We start from the raw sequence: 25817 nt of genomic DNA on the forward strand, positions 1-25817 counted from the left end.
ATTACCGTTATGGAGCAGGGAAAATTTGCTCGTCATGGAAATTCAGGGACAGTTAGGGAAATCAATATTAGAATTCTAATATGATCTTGTATATATTACTACTAAGTATTTTAAATATAAAGTAGGGTGGTGATACTTCAGACATAAGGTTTGCAACTGATAATTACTTCAGGAACACATACATGACGATAGCAATTTTCTCATGTGTAAACAAATACCTCTCTCTTTTATAATACTTTATAAATTCTGGATAGTAAATGTGTTAGTAATTCGATATTGTCTGTTCTCTTTCATATTTGAAAGGTGGAACGTGAATAATAATAATAATAAGTTTAATGTGACATAAAGAGCTTTTTGCATTTTGGAAGAAGAATGTTCAGCTTGATGCTTTTTAACGTATCTTCAGGCACAAATGAGTACATTTGATTATATGAAAAAAAATGACATTTCATACTGATGAATACAGGGAATTTGTGTCATGTGAATTGCGCATTTCTCAAAAAAATATGTATAATTATGACTAACGAACGATTGGGCGTGTAAATTTAAATTTATGTGTAAAATTGTAAGTAAAATGTGGCTAAGGCAGCAACTCAGAATCTAAATGATAGACGTTATAACATGATATATATGGTGTAACTGATATGTTTTGGTTAATAAAATGTAAGGAAGAATAAATTACTTCATAACCCTTTAGTATTCATCATATCCGCTTTCTAGGTGTAAACGCTTTTTGACACTGATGTACAACTTTTGGATTCTGGAACTCTTTCTTTTATTTGTTGTCTGTTTACAACATTCTTCGATTTTCGAAATCAACTGAAAATTTTCCTTGAGGTGGTATTTGACTTTTGGATGCAGGAAATAATCTGCTGGAGCTAAGTTAGATTAGTTTGGACTGGTGGTTTACAACGATCACTGTTACTCTGTAAGAAGCTTGAATAACGATTTCCCTACTGCTATATATGTTTCCGTGCAACAGGAACTAATCAGTTTGAATCTCTTCATCAAGTGATACAGAATCTCTTTTAATTTCTGGAATCACTAGTATAGGAGAAATTCTTCTTGAATCATATCCGTACAGTCAAGATTTTGACGAATGCTTTTGGATGTTATTGTAAGTTCGACTGTCAACCAGTTGACTGCATTGAGGCCGTCCGCGTCTTCTCAAGTATCACGAGATTGAAAGCATTGGAGCTAGTCAAAGTTTTATCTTGGTATGTTGTATTCAGCGTTTCACAGATCTTTGTTTATGACAAACATTATTGACAGGAAGGAGTTAATACTATCCGAAGTGACAACACTGAAAAAACCAATCACAAGTGATACTACGATAGCGGCAGTCATAACGTAGCAGATATACTGTGTACTTCAGATAAGCTTCCATTGTCTGTTGTCTTTATTCTTCTACATACAATTCTCCGTTCTGTTTTTCGATTTTAATATTTTTTGAGAAAAAAGTAAGATCCTGAAAGACTATTAACGACCGAACATTCATGTACTTAGTAGCCCATATCTTCATTTACATTTACTGAATGAGAATATTTTGATTTTTTTTCACATGTTGTTACGATTAATGACAGTCTTGTGGGAAATGTGCAAGTGCGTTATCAAAGAGAGAGGTAACCCTGATTGATGGTATGGATGCAGAATTTTCTTTCGAATCGAACCCCATATTTTAGTTTTAACTCACATATGGCATAGTCCATATCAATTCAAGCAGGGAGGTTACCTTGATAGTCTCAGATGATATTGAATTTAACAGATGTTAAAATTCAGGACAAAATAAGAAACCTGTATTTTTATGCCCCCCCCCCCCCAAAAAAAAATCCTAATTCGAGGTACGGGTCGCCAAAGATGGCGCCTCTTCTTACGATTTTCGGCAAAAGATTAACATGTTCTATCTCTGGAACGTTTCAAGATATTTTGTTGTTTTATGTTTTATTTGAAAGACAATAATTTACTGATTCGAATGTTATTCTAAGTTTGGAAATATGTGTCGTAAGTTCTCGTGCTGTAGCCTTCCTAGTCTTTTTAATAAACAGAATTGTTCAAAAATGCCATTCCCCAAAATTTTGATTTTGTGACAGCTGATCAGTATCATACACTACTACATTCCCTGAGAAGGAGAACTTTTCATTTTTGAATTTAACAGGTTTTATAAACAATGATCATATTTTAATTTCCGTGACGTGGGTAGAAATAATTGATTGTAGCTTTATTTATTTTTTTATTTTTTGTTTCTTTTTAATTTTATTGTTTCAGAAACATCAATCTCAAAAATCCGGAAGTGTGTCTCTAAGGGCAGTACCTATCCTAAAAAGGATAACACTCCACTTTGGTTCTGGAATTATTCTTGATGGTTTTGTGAGAAGTACATTCTCGGACCAATGTGCTCCATGTGATGGAATAGAAGCGATAAATTACACAAAGTTGGAGGTGGTGAAATGTTTCTCTTCTTCTGAATTTTCTTTACATAGAACCTACCATAGATACCGTCATTGACGGACTTGGAAAATAGTCAGCGAAAGGAGTAACATACCAACATCCGAAGAAATTGCAACAAAAACACATTACAGAATTGAAGGGACGTGTAGAGGCTGAACAACTGTTTAGTGCTTTTGTGATTTACCTGAGGACTTGTCTGTAGTTCTGCCAGGAGAGTATCAGTGGAGTAATAACCAAGTTTCAATTTTACAGGAGTCACATATTTTCAAAACAAGACCGCAAGTGTTGCAGTTGATAAGTGACTCAGCACATGCACATGGGCAGTACACAATATTCTTCAACAGCTGCAATCACCGACAGAAAAGATCATTATTTCTGATAGTGCCCTTAGCCACCTCAATAATCGTTCTGTTTTAATTAATGATGTCGCTTGTGCCAGGGTATATAAAGTGCTGCTGGTCATTAGAAAGGTCCTTGCGATGATGTAGGGGAAACCTGGTGAAACACTATTGTACAAAATATAATCTTTCCAGCCCAAGTACAGCTTCATTTTAGAATGACAATGTTATTAGAAAAGTATTGAGGTCATCTACATCAACAGTCTTCATTCTGATGCCCAAAGAATTCTGCCAGCAGAAAATAGAAGAATGGTCCAATCAAATTACCCTTGTGAAAGAAATTTAGAAGTGGGCAAACTTCTACTGCACAAACTTTAAAGAGCAAGAAAGAGTACATTTCATTTGCCCAGCCAAGATCTCAGGAACAGTAGGAGAATATTCAGATTCATAACTTACAGAGGTTTGTGGTCTCTGTGTATGACTGACTGGTAGCTTGCAGGGGTTATAGATATCAGTTGTAAGCTACATTAAATTGTCGTGGTCTTGATGTTACCAAAGGGGTCGGTTGTTGGATATAAATTTCCACTTGCAAGATACAGCCACTTCTAATTCGAGATATTTTAAAGATCATGAGATAAGATCATAGGTGCCTCAATTCCTGTTGGTTAAACAGGAAGGCATTACTGAATTTCAAAGAAAGGTATTGACGCAGTTGAACATTTTTTGATTCAGTGAATTGCTAATTTCAGTCATAAGCAGAGTGCACAGAAGTGGTATGCTTTGGAACGTGCAATGTGTTTTGAAACTACACATATATTTTGGAAACTTTAATATGTTTGAGAGCTGTGTTTGTTACTTGTCTTTATGCAGAATTAAAATGTCATCAAAATTAGTTTCATTTGACGTATCATGAGACCAGTATGTGAGAATGTGGTAACGGAAAATGATTTAATGTATGGCAAAATTTTCGACTGTGTATACATCCTGTTCAACTCAAAAGTGAAAGTTCTTCTTAGAGCATATAGTACTGTGAGGTATTGATCTGCTATCACAAAATTAACATTTTTGAGATCGGCATTTTTTTTTTAATAAATTTAAAAAAATTCAGAAGCGAGAGCACGTAAACTTGGACACACATTTCCAAACAGAGGATATAATTTGAATCAGTAAATTATTATCTTTCAAATAAGATAAGAAGCAACAAAATATCTTAAACAATTTCAGAGATAAAGTATTTTAGTAGTTCCCCGAAATTTACACGCATGTCAGTCAGTGGGCCCGAGAAATGGCACCCGAGGCGCTATTTTTGACGTATATCTTGGGTGAGGATCTTTTTTGGACAAAGCAAAAAATGCAGTTTCTTACTTCGTCTGAATTTTAGCTTTCTTAAATTCAATATCATCTGAGACAATCAAGGTAGAATATTGTCTTTAACTGCCTGAATTAATCTGGTTTATGATATTTATTTATTTAGTATTTTACTAGTTAAAATGTCCTCCTTCTCGCACGTGGAGAATGGGTTTAAGGAAAATCCTTTCCTTCTTCCTCTTAGGGACGCATTGCAGCGAAAGTGTAATGACAAAATCCGTAATGTCACCCCATTCCCACCCCACCCTTTATCACCCCCATGCCGAAGGGGCTGAACTTGCACTTGAAAGGTATCAGGAGTGAAGTTATTCATCTCAGCAACTTTCAAAACTATGGATTTGACACTAATATTGATAGTTTACAGTTTATTTTTACTTATGACCCTCTGGACTTAAATGACATCGAGATGTTGCCATTTATATCAGCAACCTCGAAAACTGGATTGGATACTGATATTAGACGGTTTCGATTATTTTTACATGTCACCGCTTTCAATCCCCCCTCTTACCCTCCATACGTTTTGAAGGCCTAAGATTAATAATTACGGCAGGTATTTTTATTTGTTTATTACTTATTGCCTGATGAGGTAAAACGCAAACTCACATTCGCGTGTATATCAAATATTCTAAAAAGTTTCTACTCTTCGTGCACGATTTGGCGTTAGTCTTAAACTCAGAATACATAAAGTCAGAGCTAACGTAATTTGATAGCTGACAATTGAAGGTAGATGTGTAAAAAGTGTTAGAATTCTTATAATCATGCGTAAGGCATTGTGCCGTGAAGGTGAATGAATTTTTCCGAAAAACTGCCCTACTTTTTACAGTTTTATTTCCAAAAATACGCAGATACTACACAGGCTCGTGAAGAAATTTGTGCTGTTTATGGGCAAGATATGTTGTTAAAAGCAACAGCCAAAACATGATTCAGTCGCTTTCGTTTTGAAAATTTCTTTGGCCCAAGGTGGTTCTCACATTGTGCGTCCAATCGCTGCAAAAGTAGAGGATATTCTGACAAAAGTCGAGCAGGACTGGCATAGGATGTTACATAAGTGTGCCACAATATTTTGGAAACAGCGTCCTCACATCAAAATAAGAAAGAATGTTCATATGGAGGTGCGGTCTTAAGTGCATAGTTTCGTAGTTATAGAGTGCCGAAAACGTGAAAAATGCATAGTTTCGTAGTTATAGGGTGCCGAAAACGTGAAAAATGCATGGTTTCGTAGTTATAGGGTGCCGAAAACGTGAAAAATGCATGGTTTCGTAGTTATAGGGTGCCGAAAACGTGAAAAATGCATAGTTTCGTAGTTATAGGGTGCCGAAAACGTGAAAAATGCATAGTTTCGTAGTTATAGGGTGCCGAAAACGTGAAATAAGTGAACTTCAGAAGTTCATAGCTCTACTACTATGGGACCTATCGTAGTCTGGTTAAGACATCACAGAGGAACTTGTATGTGAACTATCCAAATATCCATGTTAAAGAATGCTCCAGTATATACACACCAATTTTTAGGGAGGTAGATGGAGAGTGATCACGTACTCTCAAACAGCCTCTCTCAAAATGATTGTGGAAGTGTCGGAGGTTCTGAAAGACAGATATTTGGATAGTTCTCAAGTCAGTTCCTCACTGATGTCGTGATTTGATTACGATAGGTCCCATAGTAGTGAGCTATGAACTTCTAAAGTTCACTTATTTCACGTTTTCGGCACTCTATAACTACCAAACTATGCACCTCTGACCACAGCTCCATATGAACTTTTTTTTCTTTCTTTCTTATTTTGATGTGAGGAATCTGTTCCCAAAATATTGTGACAATTTATGTAACACCCTGTATAAGTAGTCATGACATCATCAATAACCTAAACGTCTATCAGTGTTAAACTATTTGGAGAAAGCTGGCTACAAAAATAAATTCGACGTTTGGCTGCCATATGATCTGACTCAAAAATATTTACTCAGTCGAATTTCTGCCTTCAAAACTCTACTGAAACGTAACGAACTCCCACCATTTCTGAAGCGGTTGCTCACAAGTGGTGGAAAGGGGATAACCTACGACAGCATTGTGCGAAATAGATCGTGGACGAAGTGAAAAGAAGCTCCGCAGTCTGTGGCTAAGCTGACACTATAACTCTCTGAATTAAAAAAAAAAAAAAAAGTACACCTGCAATAAAAAAAATAGTAATAAAAATTAAAATCAACTTTACTCTTAAATAATCTGCTTTATTACTCAATAATGCTAACATTTTGTCTACAATATTTTTTTCAAAGTGATACCGAATGTATGGACACCCTATGACAGATATGTAAAAAAACAAATTGAATATCTTCAATCAAAATTTTATAAAGTGCAGTTGTTTTCTTTTCTGTCATACATGTATTTGAAAGACGATATATCTGTGGAAAATGTTATCGGCATGTTTCTAAGAATTTAAATGTGTGTTCCTTGAAATTCTGTGTGCTTACCTTCTTTTCATTACCTTTCTTCTATAGGCATGGTTCTGGAGGGAATGGGATATTCTCAAGGCGACTGGATTTCAGTTCATTTAATTCCCTACCTCGTCACAAGCTTAATTCATACCATATTAAGGTAAGTTAGAAGAATATTCTCCTTTGTAAGTAATATTTGATATTCCTGAAAATAAGAAAATATAAAGAAAAGAATTTGAGGCAACTAGTGGATTGATATACTTGATATGATAACATTAGGTGGTACAGATAGCGAGAGAGAGAGTACATTTATAGTTCATGAAGCATTAATTGGCTTTTAATGGAATTACCAAAAGTTGATTCACATTTATATATAATTTTAAATTATCCTAACTCTATTGATCCACTTATTTGACCAAAGGAACACATTGCGTTGTTAACTTGTAAATTGGAAATAAATTCATCACCTCCGAGAATTGGGTTACTCTACCTGGTAAATCAGATGTACATTCCAACGCCAAAGCAGAACAGGCGACGGTGCGGCAATGTCGCAGAAACAAAATGCGGGCTGCAGAAAGATTGACTAACTTCTAGACGAAAATTGCTGCCTCAGAAAGATTGTCAACTCTATAGATAAATATTAGTTCCTAAAAAGATTTTCTTTTCCATTAATAAAACACGATTCAGAACAATTCAACATTTAGTAGTCATAATAATATACCGATGAACTTGAGAGGCGGGAAATATATGTGGGGATTTCATGATTGGTTACTTATTCAGTTATTATACAATATATACTATAAGCTCCCTGTGTATTTCTCCATAAATTAAAAGCCTATAAGTAAAAAAAAGTTTAGAAAAATTGAAATGTAAAAGCTTTTTTTGCGCATGGAAATCTTATTACAATTTTATTATGCAATTACCAAAATATCCGCAGAAAGTGTGTGTGTCCATAGTGGCGGTGAAATAGTGTGACTACATAACAGATGTACAGCGAACAATGCCGAGGATTCGTAATAAATTTAAACCTGTGTCTAACAAGCTTAACTAATCATCAACAAATTAACTGATCGTATCCAATAGTCATAGATATCTAATAAGAATAAGGTACCTGGCAACAGTGGATATAAAAGACATAAAATGACAAGCAGATTTTTCTTGAAATCGTACTGGCATTTATAAACAATTTTCAGTGTTTTCACAACAGATGTACAGGGTGTCCCAGAGTGAGTGGGAAGTAAGGTAGGAGGTGATTTCTTGAGGCCAATATATGAAATACGTTCCTGAAAAGTGTCACTTCAACTCGGTCAAAACAAATTACGTAAAATTGTACTATCATTATCATATCTGGACTTTTCAAAACAGTAAGCTAACTTGCTATTTTAAAGAGCCGGGACTCAGTACCGGTATTTGCATATGAATGCATTATTTTGACATAAGTAAATAGACAAAACAGGGCAACACAACTTGGTGCAAATACCAAACGAATGCGAATCACCTGATGAGTATAACGTAGGTAGTGGTGTGAGAATGCTGTACAACATGTAGCAACATGGCACTCGAATGTTACTGTGAGGAGTAGAGTTTATCCGAGATCGCATAATTGGGCGTAAGGAGTGTGGTTGTGGTAGAAGGCAGAGAAGCATTAGTGCTGTGTTATGTACTCTTCGCAGGATTCTAGTGTATAGAGGTAACCAAGAAAGTTCTGTCGCGTTTTTACCCACCACCTTCGAACATCGCTGTGTCACCTAACACTTAGCTGGAAGATGAAAAATAGTCCTCATAAACATCGATTACCTTCTGCCAACGTTCTGGAAGGCCATGGATTCCATCGCGGTAGAACTTGGTGGGCCGTGAAGCGAAGAAGGTATCAAGGCATTTTGCACCTCTACTAGGGGTTTAAACTGGCGTCCTCTAAGATGATTGTCCAAGGAATGGTACAGGTGATAATCGGACGGTGCAGTGTCCGGGGAGTATGGGGAATGCAATAGTGTTTTCCATTCAAGGCGTAGAATGGTGTTCCGGGTCATCCTAGCCACGTGGGGCTTAGCGTTGTCCTGTAACAGAAGAACCCCTTTGAGATTCATAAAAGCTGGCTCCGCATTTTGTGTTTTTGTTGAACACGGCTCAATTGCTGACAGTACACAATTGCATTGATGCTCTGACCAGCTGGTAGCAGTTAACGATGCATGATACCGCGAGCAGCCCACCAAACATTAGGAATATCTTCTGGTAGTGTAGTGTAGTGCAGTGCAGTGCTTGTTTTGGAACCGGTTCATGGGATGCCAACCAATGATGATGGCGCCGTGGAGCTTCGTACAGGACCACTTCTCATCACATGTTAACATCCAGTTCAGAAATGAATTCTTCCTCAAATGAGACAGCAAAGAAAACTGGTGTCTGCCCGCGTTGCCTTCTGGCCCGAAGTCAAATCATGTGGGCCCCAAGTGACCCAACTTGGAGGTCCTGCCTAATGTTTTCTCCACTCACATTGAATTGTAGTCCAGTTCCTCACATGTCTGGTCACTGTCGCCTCTATTGCTGCCTGAAGATCTTCATTTTGTACATGTGTTGTTCTTCCGGCACGTGGTACGTCTTCGAGTGTTTCGTCACTGTCCTTAAGCTTGTTAAACCACCGTTGCACTGTCCGCGTAGTCACGACACCCTCACCAAAGGTCGTCATGTCTTCCGCCCCGCTGCAGCGGCGTTGACCCGAGTTTGAACTCGTGCAGCATACACGGCCTTATGACGTATGTGGAGGTCCCATGTTCACTCTGTCCTTACGCAAGTTCACGGTGTAACTGAACTGCCACAACCAGGAAGTATGTTGGATATACCCACACCAACAACTGACCTTTTCCTTATCTCTCTCATTCAACTTAAGGTATGAGAGCCAATTAAAACAGACGTTCACAAAAAGCGACAGAACTTTTTTGGTTACTTTTATAGTTTAAAAGAGTTGGAAAGACACGAGTAAACCCAAGGTCGGTTCAACCGACACCAACGCCACGCCTGAAACTTTGGTCATCCAGAGTTCTACGGGGACCCAGCTATCCAAATCTGCAAATGGTATCGCAACTGAGGTTGACAGAATAGGCGAACCTTCTACTGGTATATACTTTGTGCAGAAATGTATCGACTCTTTACCAGAAAGAAGTATTTTACAAATAACATGAAGACATCAAGGGGACATCGCTGTATGCGACAGATCTCAACAATTTTGGAACTAATGCATTCTGATTTTCTAGTGAAAACTAATTTGGCCAATTCTCGGACAGTCTTCGATATTAAGTTTAGAGACATAAACAGACCACGATTCACTATAATCACATCATCTTACGGTGCTATGCGGCAGTTTTAATTTCGTTGTTCGGTTTCTAATTTTAGTCGAAATAGACTTATTTTTGGTTATGGGCACATCAATGCTGCGAAACACATCAAAGTGTTACAAGATGGATTTCTGCCATTCTTCGAAACAGGCGAATATGACACCACTCAATGGAGACAGACAATATCATGTGACAAAGCTGACCACTCACTAAAACGGGCAAAGTACTGTTCAAGCTCTACTGTGGCCCAGTCACTCTTTGTACGTGAATCTTACAGAAAATGTTGAGCATCTCGTAAAACTTAAAGGGCCTTATGCAGAGTCGTTCTGACGCGCAAACAAACAACAGTTACCTAAAGTACTCTGTTATCCGAATCGTACCACCCATTACAAGATCTTGGGTTAAAACTTTACCATCGCTGATGCTAAAGGAGTTTCACGGTGAAGAATTAGTTCTTCTTTGCACTGGTACGTAGCAATGGCCACAGGCTCATTTTTCGCATAGTGCATGAGTAAGGAGAACAGACGTATTATTTGAGTATTTTGAGGAATGCAATCTGTGGTAATCCTTCGTATACATAAATAATGATCAGAGGGTAAAACCACTTCTAGAACATATTTGATCGGAGACTCAGATTCTGTAGCGTGGAAGCCCGGTACCTCAGTGATACTCACTAATTGAACACTCATCTATACTTAGTTTGGTTCCAGTTCACATAGGTTAATGGCGGACTTCTTTTGTGCCCGTGTATTTTCTCGGCACTCTACCGCTTCCTCTCAGTACCTACAGTTAGACACATCAGTTCCAGTCTTTATCATTCGTTATGGTTTATCATCTGTGTTCATTGACTTAAGACATGTTCATTTCATTTCAGTTTCTTTCTTTTACACCGTATAAATGCTGAAACAGTGTTTCCGAAGTAATTTGAAATGTTAGATACAACGTAAGAAATTCCTGTAGTATGTCAAAACAATTGAAATCGAAACTATGTCGGATAAAAGTGATACATTATATAAGGCTTATTAAGAAACAATAGCCTACATGAGGCTTATTAAGAAACAAGTCGTCAAAACGGTCAACAACTGTTCTAAGTATCAACATCGATAAAATTTCGTGATCTTTGATTCAAATCACATTTCCATTTCCCTTTCCTTTCCATTGCGTTCGTTGCATGGTTATGTATTTAAGAGGACAAAACTTTGTCTCGTGTCGAAATTCGGATATTGTTAATGATATATGACTGCTTTCCACATAACATCGAACTCAAAACAGCCATATCATTTTACAAAGTTATATGAATAATAAGGTAATTATTAAGAACCATTGTCAGATATTGTTGTGTACCTAGTCTGTTTATAAATACTGTTACGAAGTTATGATGTAACCTGTATTTCAAGGGTGAAATCGCGTGCCGTTCTTCTACCTAAGCAACACCTAATTCATTTTGAATTACGTAAATTGAATGGCAGGTGTAGCGCTATGTAAGATCGGCAGAACAGCTTCGGAGAATTTAATACAGTCAAGAAGCTTCAAACGAGGTAAATTTTGTGCATCGGACCATTAATAGATCAGCATTGTAGAAGGTAGACTGAGGGAAGAACGTTTACACACTGTACGGACCAAGCAGTTGGTGATATCTTGTCATATGTTCGCTGTCCCACATATCGGAGAAGCACTAAGCTGCTTCATCATACTGCTGTTAAAGATCCAGAGGAAAATGAAAATATGTCTCCTGTTGCAACATTACGCTCACATTGAATATTGAAAAATTGTTCTTGTGTGAAAAACTTCACGATTGACATGCCTTCATCCGTTATCACGTATGTTTCTTTGTCCCAAGCTTACCATTCTGCCAAAGTCATGGGTCTTATTCCGTACTGGCTTGCATCAACACATGTTCGCAAAATGTATTTTAGTTTGTGATAATTGGTATAACACTTGCAATTGCTTGTTCCAGCTTTTGCGTTTCGTTACAGTGCGCAAAATTTCGCGAAATAAGCTTCATGGTTTGATGACGTATGGCCGACTATGGACTACCGACATCCATTTTTAGGGAGTTTGGTCTACCAAAACTTCTAAATAAATTTATCCTATCCGTCCGTCCGTCCTGAAGACAAAAAATCTCAAGAATCGATGTATGGTGTGAGGCCTTGTATACGAATGAAAAGTTTTCTAGCACAGCTACGGTTTCTTCACACCACACAAAAATGGTAGAAGTTACACTTCTTGTATCATATTTGACCAGGGATGATTATTCGCTTTGTTAAATCCATCATGGGAAGAGAAAGCCATTTAGGTTATTGAGACCAAGAATTGGTTTGAAAAGCGATCTAGTAATTGAGCAATCAGTGAATCAACGATCTTAAAGTAAACATCAACTTTATCTTTTCTTTAAGCTTTCAGATATTACTTCATCAACTACCAGATCCTCCATAAACCTATTGCTCTTCCATGAAAAATCCCCCCAAAATATTAATGACGCCACTGGCGTCATGTCCCCCACTTGTGGGCACCCCTGTATATATACAGTGAAACCTCCCTTAATGGACACCTCTCAATAACGGACACCTCTATAATACGGACACAATTTTTTGTCCCGGCAAAATTATATGTTCCCTTATGGAACAAAACCCTCCCATTTACGGACACTCTCAGATGCGGACGCGGACAGTCCTATTTTCCCCCAGACGTTTTAATAACCTCTTCATAACGGACAGAAATTATTCTCAGTTCTGCGATATATTATTCCTCACAAGTATATCTATCATGAAGTCTAGACCTGGCGAACCATCAAACAGAACAGCTTCAAGCTGAATTTGAAATTATTCTTTTTTCTGCCCGCAATGAACTGCTTTCTTGTGGAAATCCTAGAAAACCTTCAAAACGCGATAACACTCATGTAGGGTCAGTTGTATGGCCAAGAATTCTATGCGAACAATCTTCCCTTCTCTAACAAATTTAATCCTTTTGCCTTTGGGCCTTCCATCTTTCCCAACAATTTCATAGATAACAAAACAAACATTGTTTTACAATAACATTTTCAACTAGCAATGTTTCCTCTCTTACTTTTTTTTTTTGAAAAAAAAAAACATTTTTCTTTTACTTATGATACTGGAACAAGTCTGGGTTGGAGTTTTCCCGGCTTCCTTTTTCACTTTCTCTAAGAAAGTATTCTTTGTGATTGGAGCTGGATCAATAAAAATATGCACTCCCATATGCCTTTTCATTCATTCCCCCAACGAAGATACCGCACCAGTGCAAACACACACACACACACACACACTTTTCTTCCGCAACCGTACTGAGGATTCTCAGAGGACACTTGCTAATGACTTTTATACCCTTGTAGAGGAAAAATATGCGTTTTTCATTAAACAAAAGAGTTTAGCCGATTACTTGGTTCCTAAAGCATCTTTTCAGAAGGTTCTCAAATTTTGAAATAAATGAGAAATGCTTACAGGGTAATGACATGTACTTAAGAAAGTTAACATACCCGCATTATCTTTTGCAGTACCGGTATACGAATATATTAACACCCCCCCCAGCAATAATATTATTTAACAGAAATGAAATTCTCTTTCATCCCTCCCAGTAATTCAAGTACATACTAAATAGAGTATTTTCATATTGAATTTTGCGTACTTACGTTCATACACAATGTATTTACTGTATATTACAGCACACAATTACCGTTATGAGATTAAATTTCTATAACCTCTCTGTAACGGACACCTCTCAATAACGGACAAAAATTCATGTCCCATTGGTGTCCGTTATTCAGAGGTTTCACTGTATCTATCTATCTATCTAATATATATATATATAGAGAGAGAGAGTAGATAGATAGGTATAATTCTCTTAGGAAACAAATCATACAAGGTCGGCCAAAACAATTTTTTTATTGGATACACAAGTGACAATTAGCAACCTACAAGCATTACAAGGTGGTGTGACAAAATTACGAAACACTGCGAATATATTGGAAACGAATTATCCAAGATAGATGGTTGCCTAAAGTATTGGGAAGACCTTCATCCAGCAATGGATCGACAATTGCTAATAACGGTATTATGTGTTTCAGATATAAATAACGCCAACACTTCAGTCATATAACCCCAGTGCTCATTCTTGATATCTGAACATTTGAGATTAAAGAATAAACGCTTGTAACTTGTTTTCAGAAATCATATGTTTAATCCTGTAGCTACAAGAATTTCTCTTAAGGTATGTACAAAGTAAAGCAGGGTTCTTTAGAAAAATGAATAGTATTTGACTGAAAAATTTGTATTAACAAGCTCTCCCTTCCAGCTGTGTGTCTGTGTGTGTAAGTTTATAACTTGGTATAGCAAACGGTTCTGCGAACTCGAAATATTTTAACAACCGGTTCATGCGAACCGGCTGAATAACACCACTGGCTACATCGGATTGAAGATTAACGTGCTGCCAAAGGGACCTTCACTAGCACTAACTCCAGTATCATGAATAGTTTCTTCTGTACACCGGTGTGTACGAATAACCAAGAAGTTATTTCGCGAGTTTATTATATATATATATATATATATATATATATATATATATATATATATATATATATAGAGAGAGAGAGAGAGAGAGAGAGAGAGAGAGAGGGAAAGATATGGATGGGAAGGCCATGCCATTGGTTGCATCGCGGTAGAACTTAGTGGGCCGTAAAGCGAAGAAGGTATCAAGTGCATTTTGCACCTCTACTAAGGATTTGAACTGGCATCCTTTAAGGTAATTGTCCAAGGAATGGAACAGGTGATAATCGAACGGCGCAATGTTCGGGGAGTACGGAGGATGCAATAGTGTTTCCCATCCAAGGCGTAGAATGTTCTCCTGGGTCATCCTATTCGCGTGGGGCTTAGCGTTGTCCTGTAACAAGAGGACCTCTTTGCGATTCAGAAGTGCTCTAGCTCCAGAGTTTTGAGGGTTTTTTATAACACGGCTCAACTGCTAACAGTACACAGTTGCATTGATGCTCTGACCAGCTGGTAGCAGTTCCCAATGAACGATGCCGCGAGCAGTCCACCAAACACACAGGAGGACCTTCTTCTAGTGCAGTGCTGGTTCCTGCTGTTTTTGAACTGGTTTATAGGATGTTAACTAATGATGACGGCGCCGTGGAGCTTCGTACAGGACTCATTTCTCATCACATGTCAACACCTGTGCAGAAAAGGCTCCTTCCTCAGACGAGACAACAAAGAAACACAGGTGTCTGCTCGCATTGTCTTCTGGCCCGGAGTCAAATCTGTGGGTCCCATCGACCCAACTTGTAGTGCTTCCCAAGTTGATGGAGGTGTTGCTGAATGGTTTCTCCACTCATACTAAATTGTAGTCCCAGTTCCTCACATGCCTGGCCACTGTTCGCCTTAATTGCTGCCTGAAGATCTTCATTCTATACGTATGTTGGTCTTCCGGTACGGTGTGCGTCTTCGAATGTTTCGTCACCGCCCTTAAACTTGTTAAACCACCGCTGCACTGTCCGCGTAATCACGACACCCTCACCAAAGGCCTGGCATATCTTCCGCTCCGCTGCACCGGCGTTTTACCCCAGTTTGAACTCGTACAGTATACACGGCCTTATGACGCTCTGTGGAGCTCACCTGTTCAATCTGTCCTTACACAAGTGTGTAACTAAATTGCCACAACCAGGAAATATGTTGGATATACCCATACCAACAAGTGACCTTCGCATTCAACTCACGGTGTGAGAGCCAATTGAACACAGACCTCCACAGAAAGCAACATAACTTTCTTGGTTACCTTTTGTACCGGAAAAGCAATTTTTTTTACAGGATACCGCAACTGACAGGAAGCGTCCTACAGAGCATCCTAATACAAAGTGGTTTGGCGAAATTAGGTGTCACTGGGAAAATCTTGGAGACGAATTTTAAGAAGGATGGTTGTCAAAAAGTATTGAAAAGACCTTAATCCAGCGATGGACCGACAGTTGTTGATAGTGATATATATGCGTTTCAAATATAAATAACCGTCACCATTATACTCATGTGATCCCAGTTCTCAATCTTGATATCTGAGCATTTGAGATTAAGAAATAAACGTTCAGAGGAAAGTGGATGAATATCGCGCAGGAGGGTAAAACCGTGCATCATGGTTTCTCTATGATATCGCAGAGCATGATATGTGTAATGGCAAGTGACAGGTAGCGAACAAGCAATGAAACAATACAACATATAACAGTTGGCTGTGTGCGCCATAATAACTGCGCAGTTCATGCTGAAAGACAAAGTGTGAAGGTGCTTATAATTTGAACAGAGACATTAAAACGTTGTGTGGAGGATGTGTTTCGAAGAAGAACGAAATTATGTTGCTGACGTACGTGGGATACTATATTCCTTTAAAATATAAAACAACTACACGACAATATTAGCATGTTCTATTTTCAATTTAAATTTATTCAACGTATAAGTGCATGTTTCAACACTACATTTGGGTAATTACACAAAGGCTATACAAACGAAAATCAGTTACATTAAAAAGAAAAGAAAATCTTATGATAATTGTAAATGCACAAATCAGTCCCATTATTTGATTTAAAAACACTTCGCTTAAAAACTGAAATTACTCAAAATCCACTTCTGTTTTTCCAACACTACACTACCCAGACACACACACAAATGAAAAAGAACTGCATTAAAAAGTTCTGGAAACTTCCGAATTCTTCTTGTGTGGGTTATCTGATTGAGTATGTGACATATAGCATGATTATCTCATGTTACGCAAAGATCATTAATCTTCTTCTTTTTTTTTTTTACACGTTATTGTGATAAGCCTCGCAACAGCATCCTCGAACCTTCGCCGAGATTACAGACAAAAGATCTCCTCCAGTTCCTTACCAGAGGGTAGCGTTCCCAAAACTGATGCAACGTTCCCTCTTTGTACTGCCATGCTGATGCGTTGCAGTAGAAAAGAGGTTGCTCTAGCATCTCCTGACGATAAAGAAATGCGGTGACCAACTTCTTTTATAAAGTTAAGGCCTTCGGGACCCCATGAACCACCCGATTCAATAGCTGTAGCGACAAAATGATATTTGTCGAGTAAATTACTATACTTCCTGCGTTTTTCTGTTTCTCGGCGAGCAGCCACGTTGCCAGCTTTGCTGAGGAAGAATGTAAATTTGAAGGGGCGAAGGTGTCGGAACAAGTAAAATCCCATAGAAGTGCTTTTCCTTTCTTCCACGGTATTAGGGTCATACCATCTGACCTCTTGCCGTCTGCACGACTGCATCCCAACGGTTCACATATAGAAGGAACGCCTGCTGAAATTAGTGCCCTCATGATAATGTTGACGCTGGAGTGGCGTGAATGTCTGCCCGCACTATTGGCACAGGAGAGTCCATGAAAGCCTTTCTTGTCTACGACACTTCTACATGCAGGACATCTATGTTGCTCGCAAACATCTGCTCCCAAACGCAGTGCACTGGCAATTCGAAAACTGTCATTGGGAAGATGTAATCCTAAAGAAGGTGACGGGATAGCATGAAGCCAAGCGCCTGCTTCTGGAGATGATGTAGCTAGAAGTCTGGCCTTATCTTCTGGCTTATCTTAGATTCTATTTTCAATTATATTTTTTTTTCTGTATGAAGGTGCATATGGGGTAATGGCGCGCAATGTATTCCATTAGTGCGCGGTTCTCCCCCTCATTGTTTTTTACGGGACAAATTATACTCATAATGTTCTTCCCCTCATATTTTCGCACACGCCGAGAAAGTACTTAAAGAAAATCAAACGCAAAAGCTGGACAGAAGAAGCATTGTGCAAGTAGACTTGACAATAGTTTGTGTTAATGTTTTCATTAGACCCTATTTCAAGTTTTACTTCAAGTATAGGCGAGAAAACATGTGATAACAGAATCTAAAGTTACTACGCAAGATTTTGCTAAAGAACATGCAAAATTAAAGTCAACCGTATGGTTAATAAAGAGAATTCCAGAGGAGCTCGAAATGAAATTGCAAAGAGATTAGCATCTATAATAGAGGCATGCGTAAATAGAAATGATTTCATCTCATGGAAAAATTTATTAACCTTTTCGTTTGTTCATCTAAAAATCCCTAAGGATCGTAGCGCGAAATCCATTACCCAGATTATTAAACGCAATTTAGATGAAACTGTGTCAACAGATTATTCATCTCGTCTAGGGAAAAAGCGCACTCCAAATTTAGCGAAAAGAATAGAAGCAAAAATTGCTGACTGATATCAGAGGGGCCCAAAAGTTTTTAAGCTACGATAATATTTTGGCTCCAATAAACGAGGAAACATATCTCCATCTCAAAAACAAACACCCAGCTCCTTCTAGGGATTTTAATTTACCCGATCCTCCAAACGACTTTGACCCTAAAATCATAGTGGATCATGGAATGGTGTCAAAAGCTATTTATAGTTTCCCTAGTGGTTCTGCATCAGGAATTGATGGTTTGTCACCACAACATTTAAAAGATCTTATTTCCAAATCAGCAGGTGATGTGGCATCATATCTGCTGGAATAGATCACAAAGTTAATAAACCTCATACTGAGCGGAAATGTCAATCTTGAAATATGTAAATATTTCTTTGGTGTAAATTTATGTGGATGGAGGACTTAGACCCTTAGCTGTTGAATGTACATTTAGACGTGTAGCATCCAAGGCAGCAGTTTCCTCTGTGTATGCCAAATGCTCCTCTTATTTGCAACCTCACCAATTCGGATTTGCGACTAAAAAAGGAAACGAAGCTATTATACATGCCACCCGCAGTTACATACAAGCACATAAGAATTCTAGTTACGTCTTTCTCAAGGCCGATTTCAAAAATGCTTTCAATTCTGTAGAAAGAGATCTTATGCTACAACAAGTTAAAGAAGTACTGCCCCAATTATATTCATTCTTTTGGCAAAGTTATGCTCCAATTCTATTTTTTGGTGAACGAACGATTTAATCACAAGTTGGCTGTCAACATGGTGATCCAGCTGGTCCAATGCTTTTTAGTCTGGCCATCCACCCAATAGTTCGCACTTTATCGTCTGAACTAAATATCTTCTACTTGGATGACGGTGGCTTAGGTGGTTCTCCGCAGTCAGTGTACCAAGACATGAAGACTGTAATAGAAGAATCAAAGAAACTTGGTCTTGAAGTTAACCCGTCTAAATGCGAACTCTTTTTCACATCTGGGAATCCAGACAAAGAAGTCGAATCCCAGTTTCAAGAATTGTTACCTGGGATACGGACGGTACTCAAAAGTGAATTAACTCTCTTGGAATCACCTCTCCTTCATGATGGATATGAGAAAAAAAAATGATGAACATTTAAATAGATTAAAAACAATAACTCAGCGTCTGAAGACTTTACCAGCGCATATTGCCTTTTTTTCTACTTAAGAATTGCCTGGGAATACCGAAATTTATCTATTTTTTACGCACCACTCCCACATGGTCCATGCCTTCCAAAGTACTTCAGCTTGATAATTGCCTTAAATATGCACTTCAGTCTATCATCAATTATTCTTTGAATGAAAATCAATGGACTCAAGGAAGCTTACCAATTCGCGTAGGAGGTTTAAGCGTAAGAAAAGTCTCTGATTTAAGCCTTCCAGCTTTTCTGTCCTCATGTTTTGGAGTGAAGCCACTTCTCTCCAACATATTAAACACACCAGTTGACAAAGTGGAAATTCATCACTTGACGGAGGGATTGGAGATACGGAATGGTATATACAATAATGAGACTCCTTCCGTGTTGGACTCACAACAGAATTGGGATAAAATTATATTAACAGCAATAATTAATAAAGAATTGGTCCCTGAAAATACATCTGATATAGCCCTTTTAAATCCTTACAAAGAAAAGAATCTGGTGCATGGATACAGGCTACACCGTCAAAAAATAGTGGAACTTTCTTGGACAACAATACGTTTCAAATTTGTGTCGCTCTACGTCTCGGTTTAAATATCTGCCATAGTTTCAAATGCACATGTCAGGAACAGGTTGATGAAAAAGGCTTACATGCGCTAAGCTGTTCTAGGAGTGGAGGTCGAAGTTCTCGTCATGGAAAGCTAAATAATATAATAAGACTAGCTCTTGCCAGCATTGATGTCCCAAGTATTTTAGAACCATCTGGAATGTCCAGAGATGATGGGAAACTACCAGATGGAGTGACATTAACCCCTTGGAAAATGGGGCAACGACTGGTATGGGACGTCACATGTGTTGACACTTTTGCACTTTCTCATTTATCTTCATGTAAAGAGACAGGAAATGCTGCTGAGACAGCCTGTAAACGAAAACACACCAAATATTCAAAATTAAAAGATCATATGTTCATCGCCTTTGCTATAGAAACTATGGGAGTTTTTAGCCGGGAAGCTAGGGAGTTCCTAAAGAAAATTGGATCGAAATTAAACCTCAAGACGGGAGATACGAGAAGTGCAAAATTTTTACTTCAGCGTATTAGTTTAGCAATAAGAGAGGTAATGCGGTCAGCATTTTAAGTTCCTTCCCTTTAAATTCCTTCCTTTTTATTTGAGATGGACCTGAATTTATGAACACTTTCGACTGAAAAGTTTGTAAATTAAATTTTGTCAACTCCGTGATAAAAACTGCTAAACGGTAATTCTGTAGATTTGCAATTTAATATGTGATATTTTTGGTTCATTATACTTCCAAGTATTTCATTTCAACTATAGTATTTCAAGTACAGATGGTGATCAGAAAAATGGAAACACCTGTAGTTGGTAACACTTTAGATGTATGGGTTGGCAGTGGTGTCGTGGCGCCCGCAGCGCCAGACCGCTGGTGGTGGTGTGTTAGGTCGGTCTCCATACTACGTCAGGCGCAGTGGAACAGCAGTGTCCAGTGGCTACAGCAGACGGAGGTAGTGTAAAATGGGAGACCTCTCAGATTTTCAAAGAGGGCAAATTGTTGGTGCGCGGTTATGTGAAGTGAGTGTGACGGCAGTGGCTACTGTGTTAGGTGTGTCGCGTGGGACAGTGTCGAAGGTAATGACGGCCTACACAACACACGGTAAAACCACATCGGGGAAGCGGAACAGAGGGCGGAAGAAAATCATGAGTGACAGGTCACGCCGGGTATTAAAGAGCATTGTCACGCAGAACCGTCGTGCCACTGCGGAGTAAGTGACGGAGGAACTCAATCAGCACCTCCCCCACCCTGTTTCGACAATTACAGTCCGCCGCGAATTACATGACATGAACTTACGGGGTCGTATTGCACTGGCCAAACCGCTCATTAGGGACCATAACGCTTTTGCACGCCGCAAATGGTGCCGCGACCATGCAACTTGGACCGTTGAGGACTGGAAACGTGTGATATGGTCGGATGAGTCATCCTTCACCCTATTCCCAACCACGGGCCGTGTTTATGTGTGGAGAACGCCCGAAGAAGCTTATGGCGGCGGCTCGGTGATGCTGTGGGCCGCCATATCATGGTTTTTATTGGGCCCTGTGGTCACACTTAGCGGACGAATCACTGCCAACGATTATGTCGCAATTTTAGGAGACCACTTGCATCCTATGGTCCGGATGTTGTTCCCGGACAATGACGCCATCTTCCAGGATGATAATGCACCCATTCACACAGCTGACGTTGTTGCAGTGTGGTTTGAGGAACATCGGGATGAAGTTCAACACCTCCCCTGGCCCGCTCAATCCCCAGATCTCAACATAATTGAACATCTGTGGTCTGTCTTGGAAACGACTCCGGCGACGATTTCCACCTCCATCCTCTCTCACAGAACTGGCCGATGCCCTGCACGAGGAATGGTGTAAAATTCCACTTGCTATCATTCACGACCTCTATGCCTCCATCCCACGTCGCATCAAGGTTGTTCTGAAGGCGAAAGGTGGCCCGACACCATATTAATCTGGTAAGTTGCAATTTCGTTCAGGTGTTTCCATTTTTCTGATCACCATCTGTATATTATATCTGTTTTCAGTATTTCAAGTTTATAGTACGTAGTAGATTATTAAATACATAAACATTTATTTGGTTTCTATGTTACATTGGATTATTTAATATTAGAAAATTATCTGCGCGCTATTACCCTACAGGGGTGGTGAATACCGCGCATTTGCCTCACTCATTTTCTTGCTTGTTTTTTCATTATGTAGTGAAGTTGACATAATAGCTTATACATACCTCTAAAGATAAAGGATGTGGTTATATGATCCTGAGTTCTTAGTCATTTTCATCCCAAAATGTCTGCTTAATTCGCGATAAAACCTTAAGTGCGCGGTATTCACCCACTTTCTTCTATATCTTGTTCTGAGAGATCATCCGTCTTCTGCAAAGTCGTTTTGACGTATGATTAGCGTGTCTGACAAACCTCAATGGTCCCCCAAAAGTTGTACAGAAATATGTGCCGCTGAAGAACTAGGGATGCGCACAAGATGTGATATGACATCATCATGTCCACGGGTTTTCTCGGGATCTCCCTTTCCTCCCACGTTCTCATTCTACCGATTATTACATCATCATTCATTTGCCTTAATCATCCTTGTCCCTTAGTTTAAAGGGCATAAACGTGGGACGTTAAACAAAGATTTTTGTCTCTTCTTGAGGAGATACTTGGGAGATATAGGCAAGAAAGAATTGTTCCGACTCTGCAGTGAAATATATGAAACAGGAGGGAGGCCAAAATACCTCCTGAAGACGATCCTGATGCCGATGGCTTAGAAATCGAGCTCAGAGAGATGTGAGTATTGTTGAGTTATTAGTCTCATATCTCATGCAGCAAAAATTTTGCCTCGAATACTGAGCAGAAGGTTGTATGGAAGAACAAATGAAAAAGTTGAGGAGGAACAGTCTGGTTTCAGGAGAGGTAAGGGCACAAGAGATGCAGTTGGATTATTAAGAGTAATCAGTGAAAAGTTTATAGGAAAAGGAAAGAGGTGTATATTGTATTTATTAATCTAGGAAAGGCTTTTGACCGCGTGAAATGAGAAATGTTGTGTGTTCTAGAGAAGGTTGTGTTGGAATGGAAAGATCGAAGACTCATAACAATCTTATATATAAACTAACAAGTAAGTGTTGGAATAGGAGAGGAAATGACAGAGATTAGTGCAGTTGGAAGGGGAGTTTTACAGGGATATGTCTTTCACCAACAATATTTAATATACGGTGTATATAATGAAAATGGCATTTCAGTAGTAGGTAAAATGATTAGATGTATGCGGTTTGCAGATGATATGGCGCTTGTTGCAGAATCTGAAGAGAAAATCAATAAAATGTTAGAAAACTTGAGAGAGGGCTATGAAGAATATGGGATGAAAATAAATGTTAGAAAGACAAAAGCCATGGTGATTGGAACGAAACGGTCGGTGTCATCTATAAAAGTAGGAGGGGAAAAAGTAGAACAGACGACTAGTTTTCGATACCTGGGTAGTACTGTCAGTGATGATATGAAGTGCGAACGTGAAACAAAAGGTAGGATAGGAATTGCAAAAAATGCCTTTAGAAGGAAGAAAAGACTGTTTTGTGGGACTTTGAATGAATTGAGAAAAAGACATAAAGTGCTTCGTGTGAAGTACTGTACTGTATGGGGCAGAAACATGGACATTAGGCAAAAATGATGAAAACGACTGGAAGGTTTCAAAATATGGGCATGGAGAATATTTCAGAGAAAATGGGTCGAGCGGGAAACGAATGAAAGGGTGTTACAAATGGTGAGGAAGAAAAGAATCATTTTAGATGTTATTAAGAAAAGGAACCGGTCCGGCTCGGTTTAACCAAGGCATGCCTTCTTTTTTAAGTTAAAATTTCTGTCCGGGTGGAATTTTAAAATTTGGCAAAATGTCCGGAATTTCCTGTCGGGTACCGTTAGTAAACAATAACAAACAGATAATGACTTTTCAATATTTTTTGTGTGGCAACACTTAGTCTTGCGCTTAGCGAACGTGTTCTCAAGTTTGCTAGATGGCAGTGCTGTGCATACGAAGGCGGGCTGAAAAGTTCTCGGCCTGACAATGAAAGACTGCGAATTTCAGTTCAAAAATGATTATTTTTCGACATAATCTCCCTTAACTTCAATACACTTGGTCCAGCGTTTCTCCAACATCAGTATTCCTTCCCGGAAGTGAGAGTCTGGAAGGTTGTGAAAATAGGCATCCGCGACCCTCTCAACTTCTTCATTCGATGTGAAGCGCTTCCCAGAAAGAAATTTCTTCAAGTTTGGGAACAGATAGAAGTCCGATGGTGCCAAATTAGGAGAATATGGGGGATGGCCGAGCAAACCGCACCCAGATCCTGCAGTTTTCCCATCGCCAACGCACCCTTGCGCACAGGTGCGTTGTCCTGGTGAAAGATCATTTTCTTCTTCTTCAAGCCAGACCTCTTCTCGCGAATTTTGACATCCAGCTGGTCAAGAAGGTTGGAGTAATATTCGCCTATAATTATTCTCCCTTTTGCAAAGTAATCAATTAACAGGATCTCTTTCGCATCCCAAAACACACTGGTCATTACCTTTCGGGCCGATACGATCGTCTTCGATTTCTTCGGCGCTGTACCACCGGCTTCCACTCACTGCTTGGACTGCTGTTTCATTTCTGGCGTGTAGTGGTGAACCCATGTCTCATCCATCGTCACAAATCGCCACACAAAATCGATCGGATCCCTTTTAAATCGGTCCAAAGATTGCTGCAAAAATCGTTTTCGCATTTGCTTTTGGTCGGCAGTCAGCATGTCAGCCAGTGGCGGATTAACGCACAGGCACAATAGGCACGTGCCTAGGGCGCTAGCGCTGAAGGGGTGCCCAAGAAAAAAATATATAACAAAAAATAGTTATCCAGAACATCTGTTTGTTTACAAGAATGTCCAAGAAAAATATATTTAACAAAACATTAGTTATCCAGAACACCTAAGATTGTTTACAGGAGTAACCAAGAAAAATATATTTAACAAAAAACTAGTTATCGAGAACATCGGTCTTTGTTTACAAGAATAACTCGATATCCTTATTTATAAGTTTAGAATGAAGCACTAATTTTGTATTGCATTTGCACTTTATTTATTTATTTTGTTTGATAAACAGGATATGCAGTTTTGATGAGAATTAGTGCCCCGATTTCATGTGCTGAAGCGCGAAAAGGACTCACTTAGGTATGCAAATAGTAGTCGATTCTTCTGTCTAGCAGATAAAAAAAAAAAAAAAAAAAAAAACTAACCAGGGGGCGCTGTCGGTTTGAGATGTATGAAAGTGTGTGTTGGGGCTCCTTAAGTCAGAGTGCCTATGGGTGCCAGAAACCTTAATCCGTCCCTGATGTCAGCAAATGCGGCACCCATCTTGCGCAGAGCTTTCGCATCCCTAGTTCTTTGTGCAAGATGTTTCGCACCCGTTCCTCCGATATCCCCACACTCTCAGCTATCTCACTCAACTTCACTCGCCTATCGTCCAACACGATATCATGCACTATTTCGATTGTTTCCGGTGTGGCTGCGATTTTCGGCCTTCCTTCACGTGGGTCATCGAGAGATGTGCGACCACGTTTAAATTCAGCTGCCCACTTTTTAACGGTTGACAGGAAGGAGCAAAGTCCCCGTAAACTTTTGTCAACTTCGGATGAACTTCCGTAGGGGTTAATCCATCTAAAACGAAAAATTTGATTACCGCACGATATTCAAGTTTATCCATTTTCACAACTAACACGCAAGACGTCTAACTGCAAGAAAGCCTGGACACAAACTACTTGAGAGAAGTAGTTGACACTTGTTATACGAACAGCTGAAAAGAACCCCCAGGCAAGAACAATAAAATTTTGCTGATTGGAGTGCATCTCTGGGTCAGGCCGAGAACTTTTCACCCCGCCCTCGTAAATGGCTTCTAAAGAACTCCTTCGTGGCTAAGCGGTTAGCGTACGCGCCTGTGGCGTGAGATACCTGGGTTCG

At 39.1% G+C, this 25817-nt stretch overlaps 1 protein-coding gene across 1 annotated transcript in view; it reads left to right on the forward strand.

Moving 5' to 3' along the window:
- Nucleotides 1–25817, forward strand: part of heca (hdc homolog, cell cycle regulator) — a 75911-nt gene that overhangs the window by 14834 nt on the left and 35260 nt on the right. Inside the window, exon 2 of the mRNA XM_081726828.1 lies at nucleotides 6642–6738. Within this exon, the coding sequence (XP_081582954.1) occupies nucleotides 6642–6738 (97 nt within the window). The remainder of the gene's footprint in view (nucleotides 1–6641; nucleotides 6739–25817) is intronic.

Source organism: Thermobia domestica, chromosome 1, assembly GCF_964235325.1.
Source record: "Thermobia domestica chromosome 1, izTheDome1.hap1.1, whole genome shotgun sequence".
NCBI classification, from domain to species: domain Eukaryota; kingdom Metazoa; phylum Arthropoda; class Insecta; order Zygentoma; family Lepismatidae; genus Thermobia; species Thermobia domestica.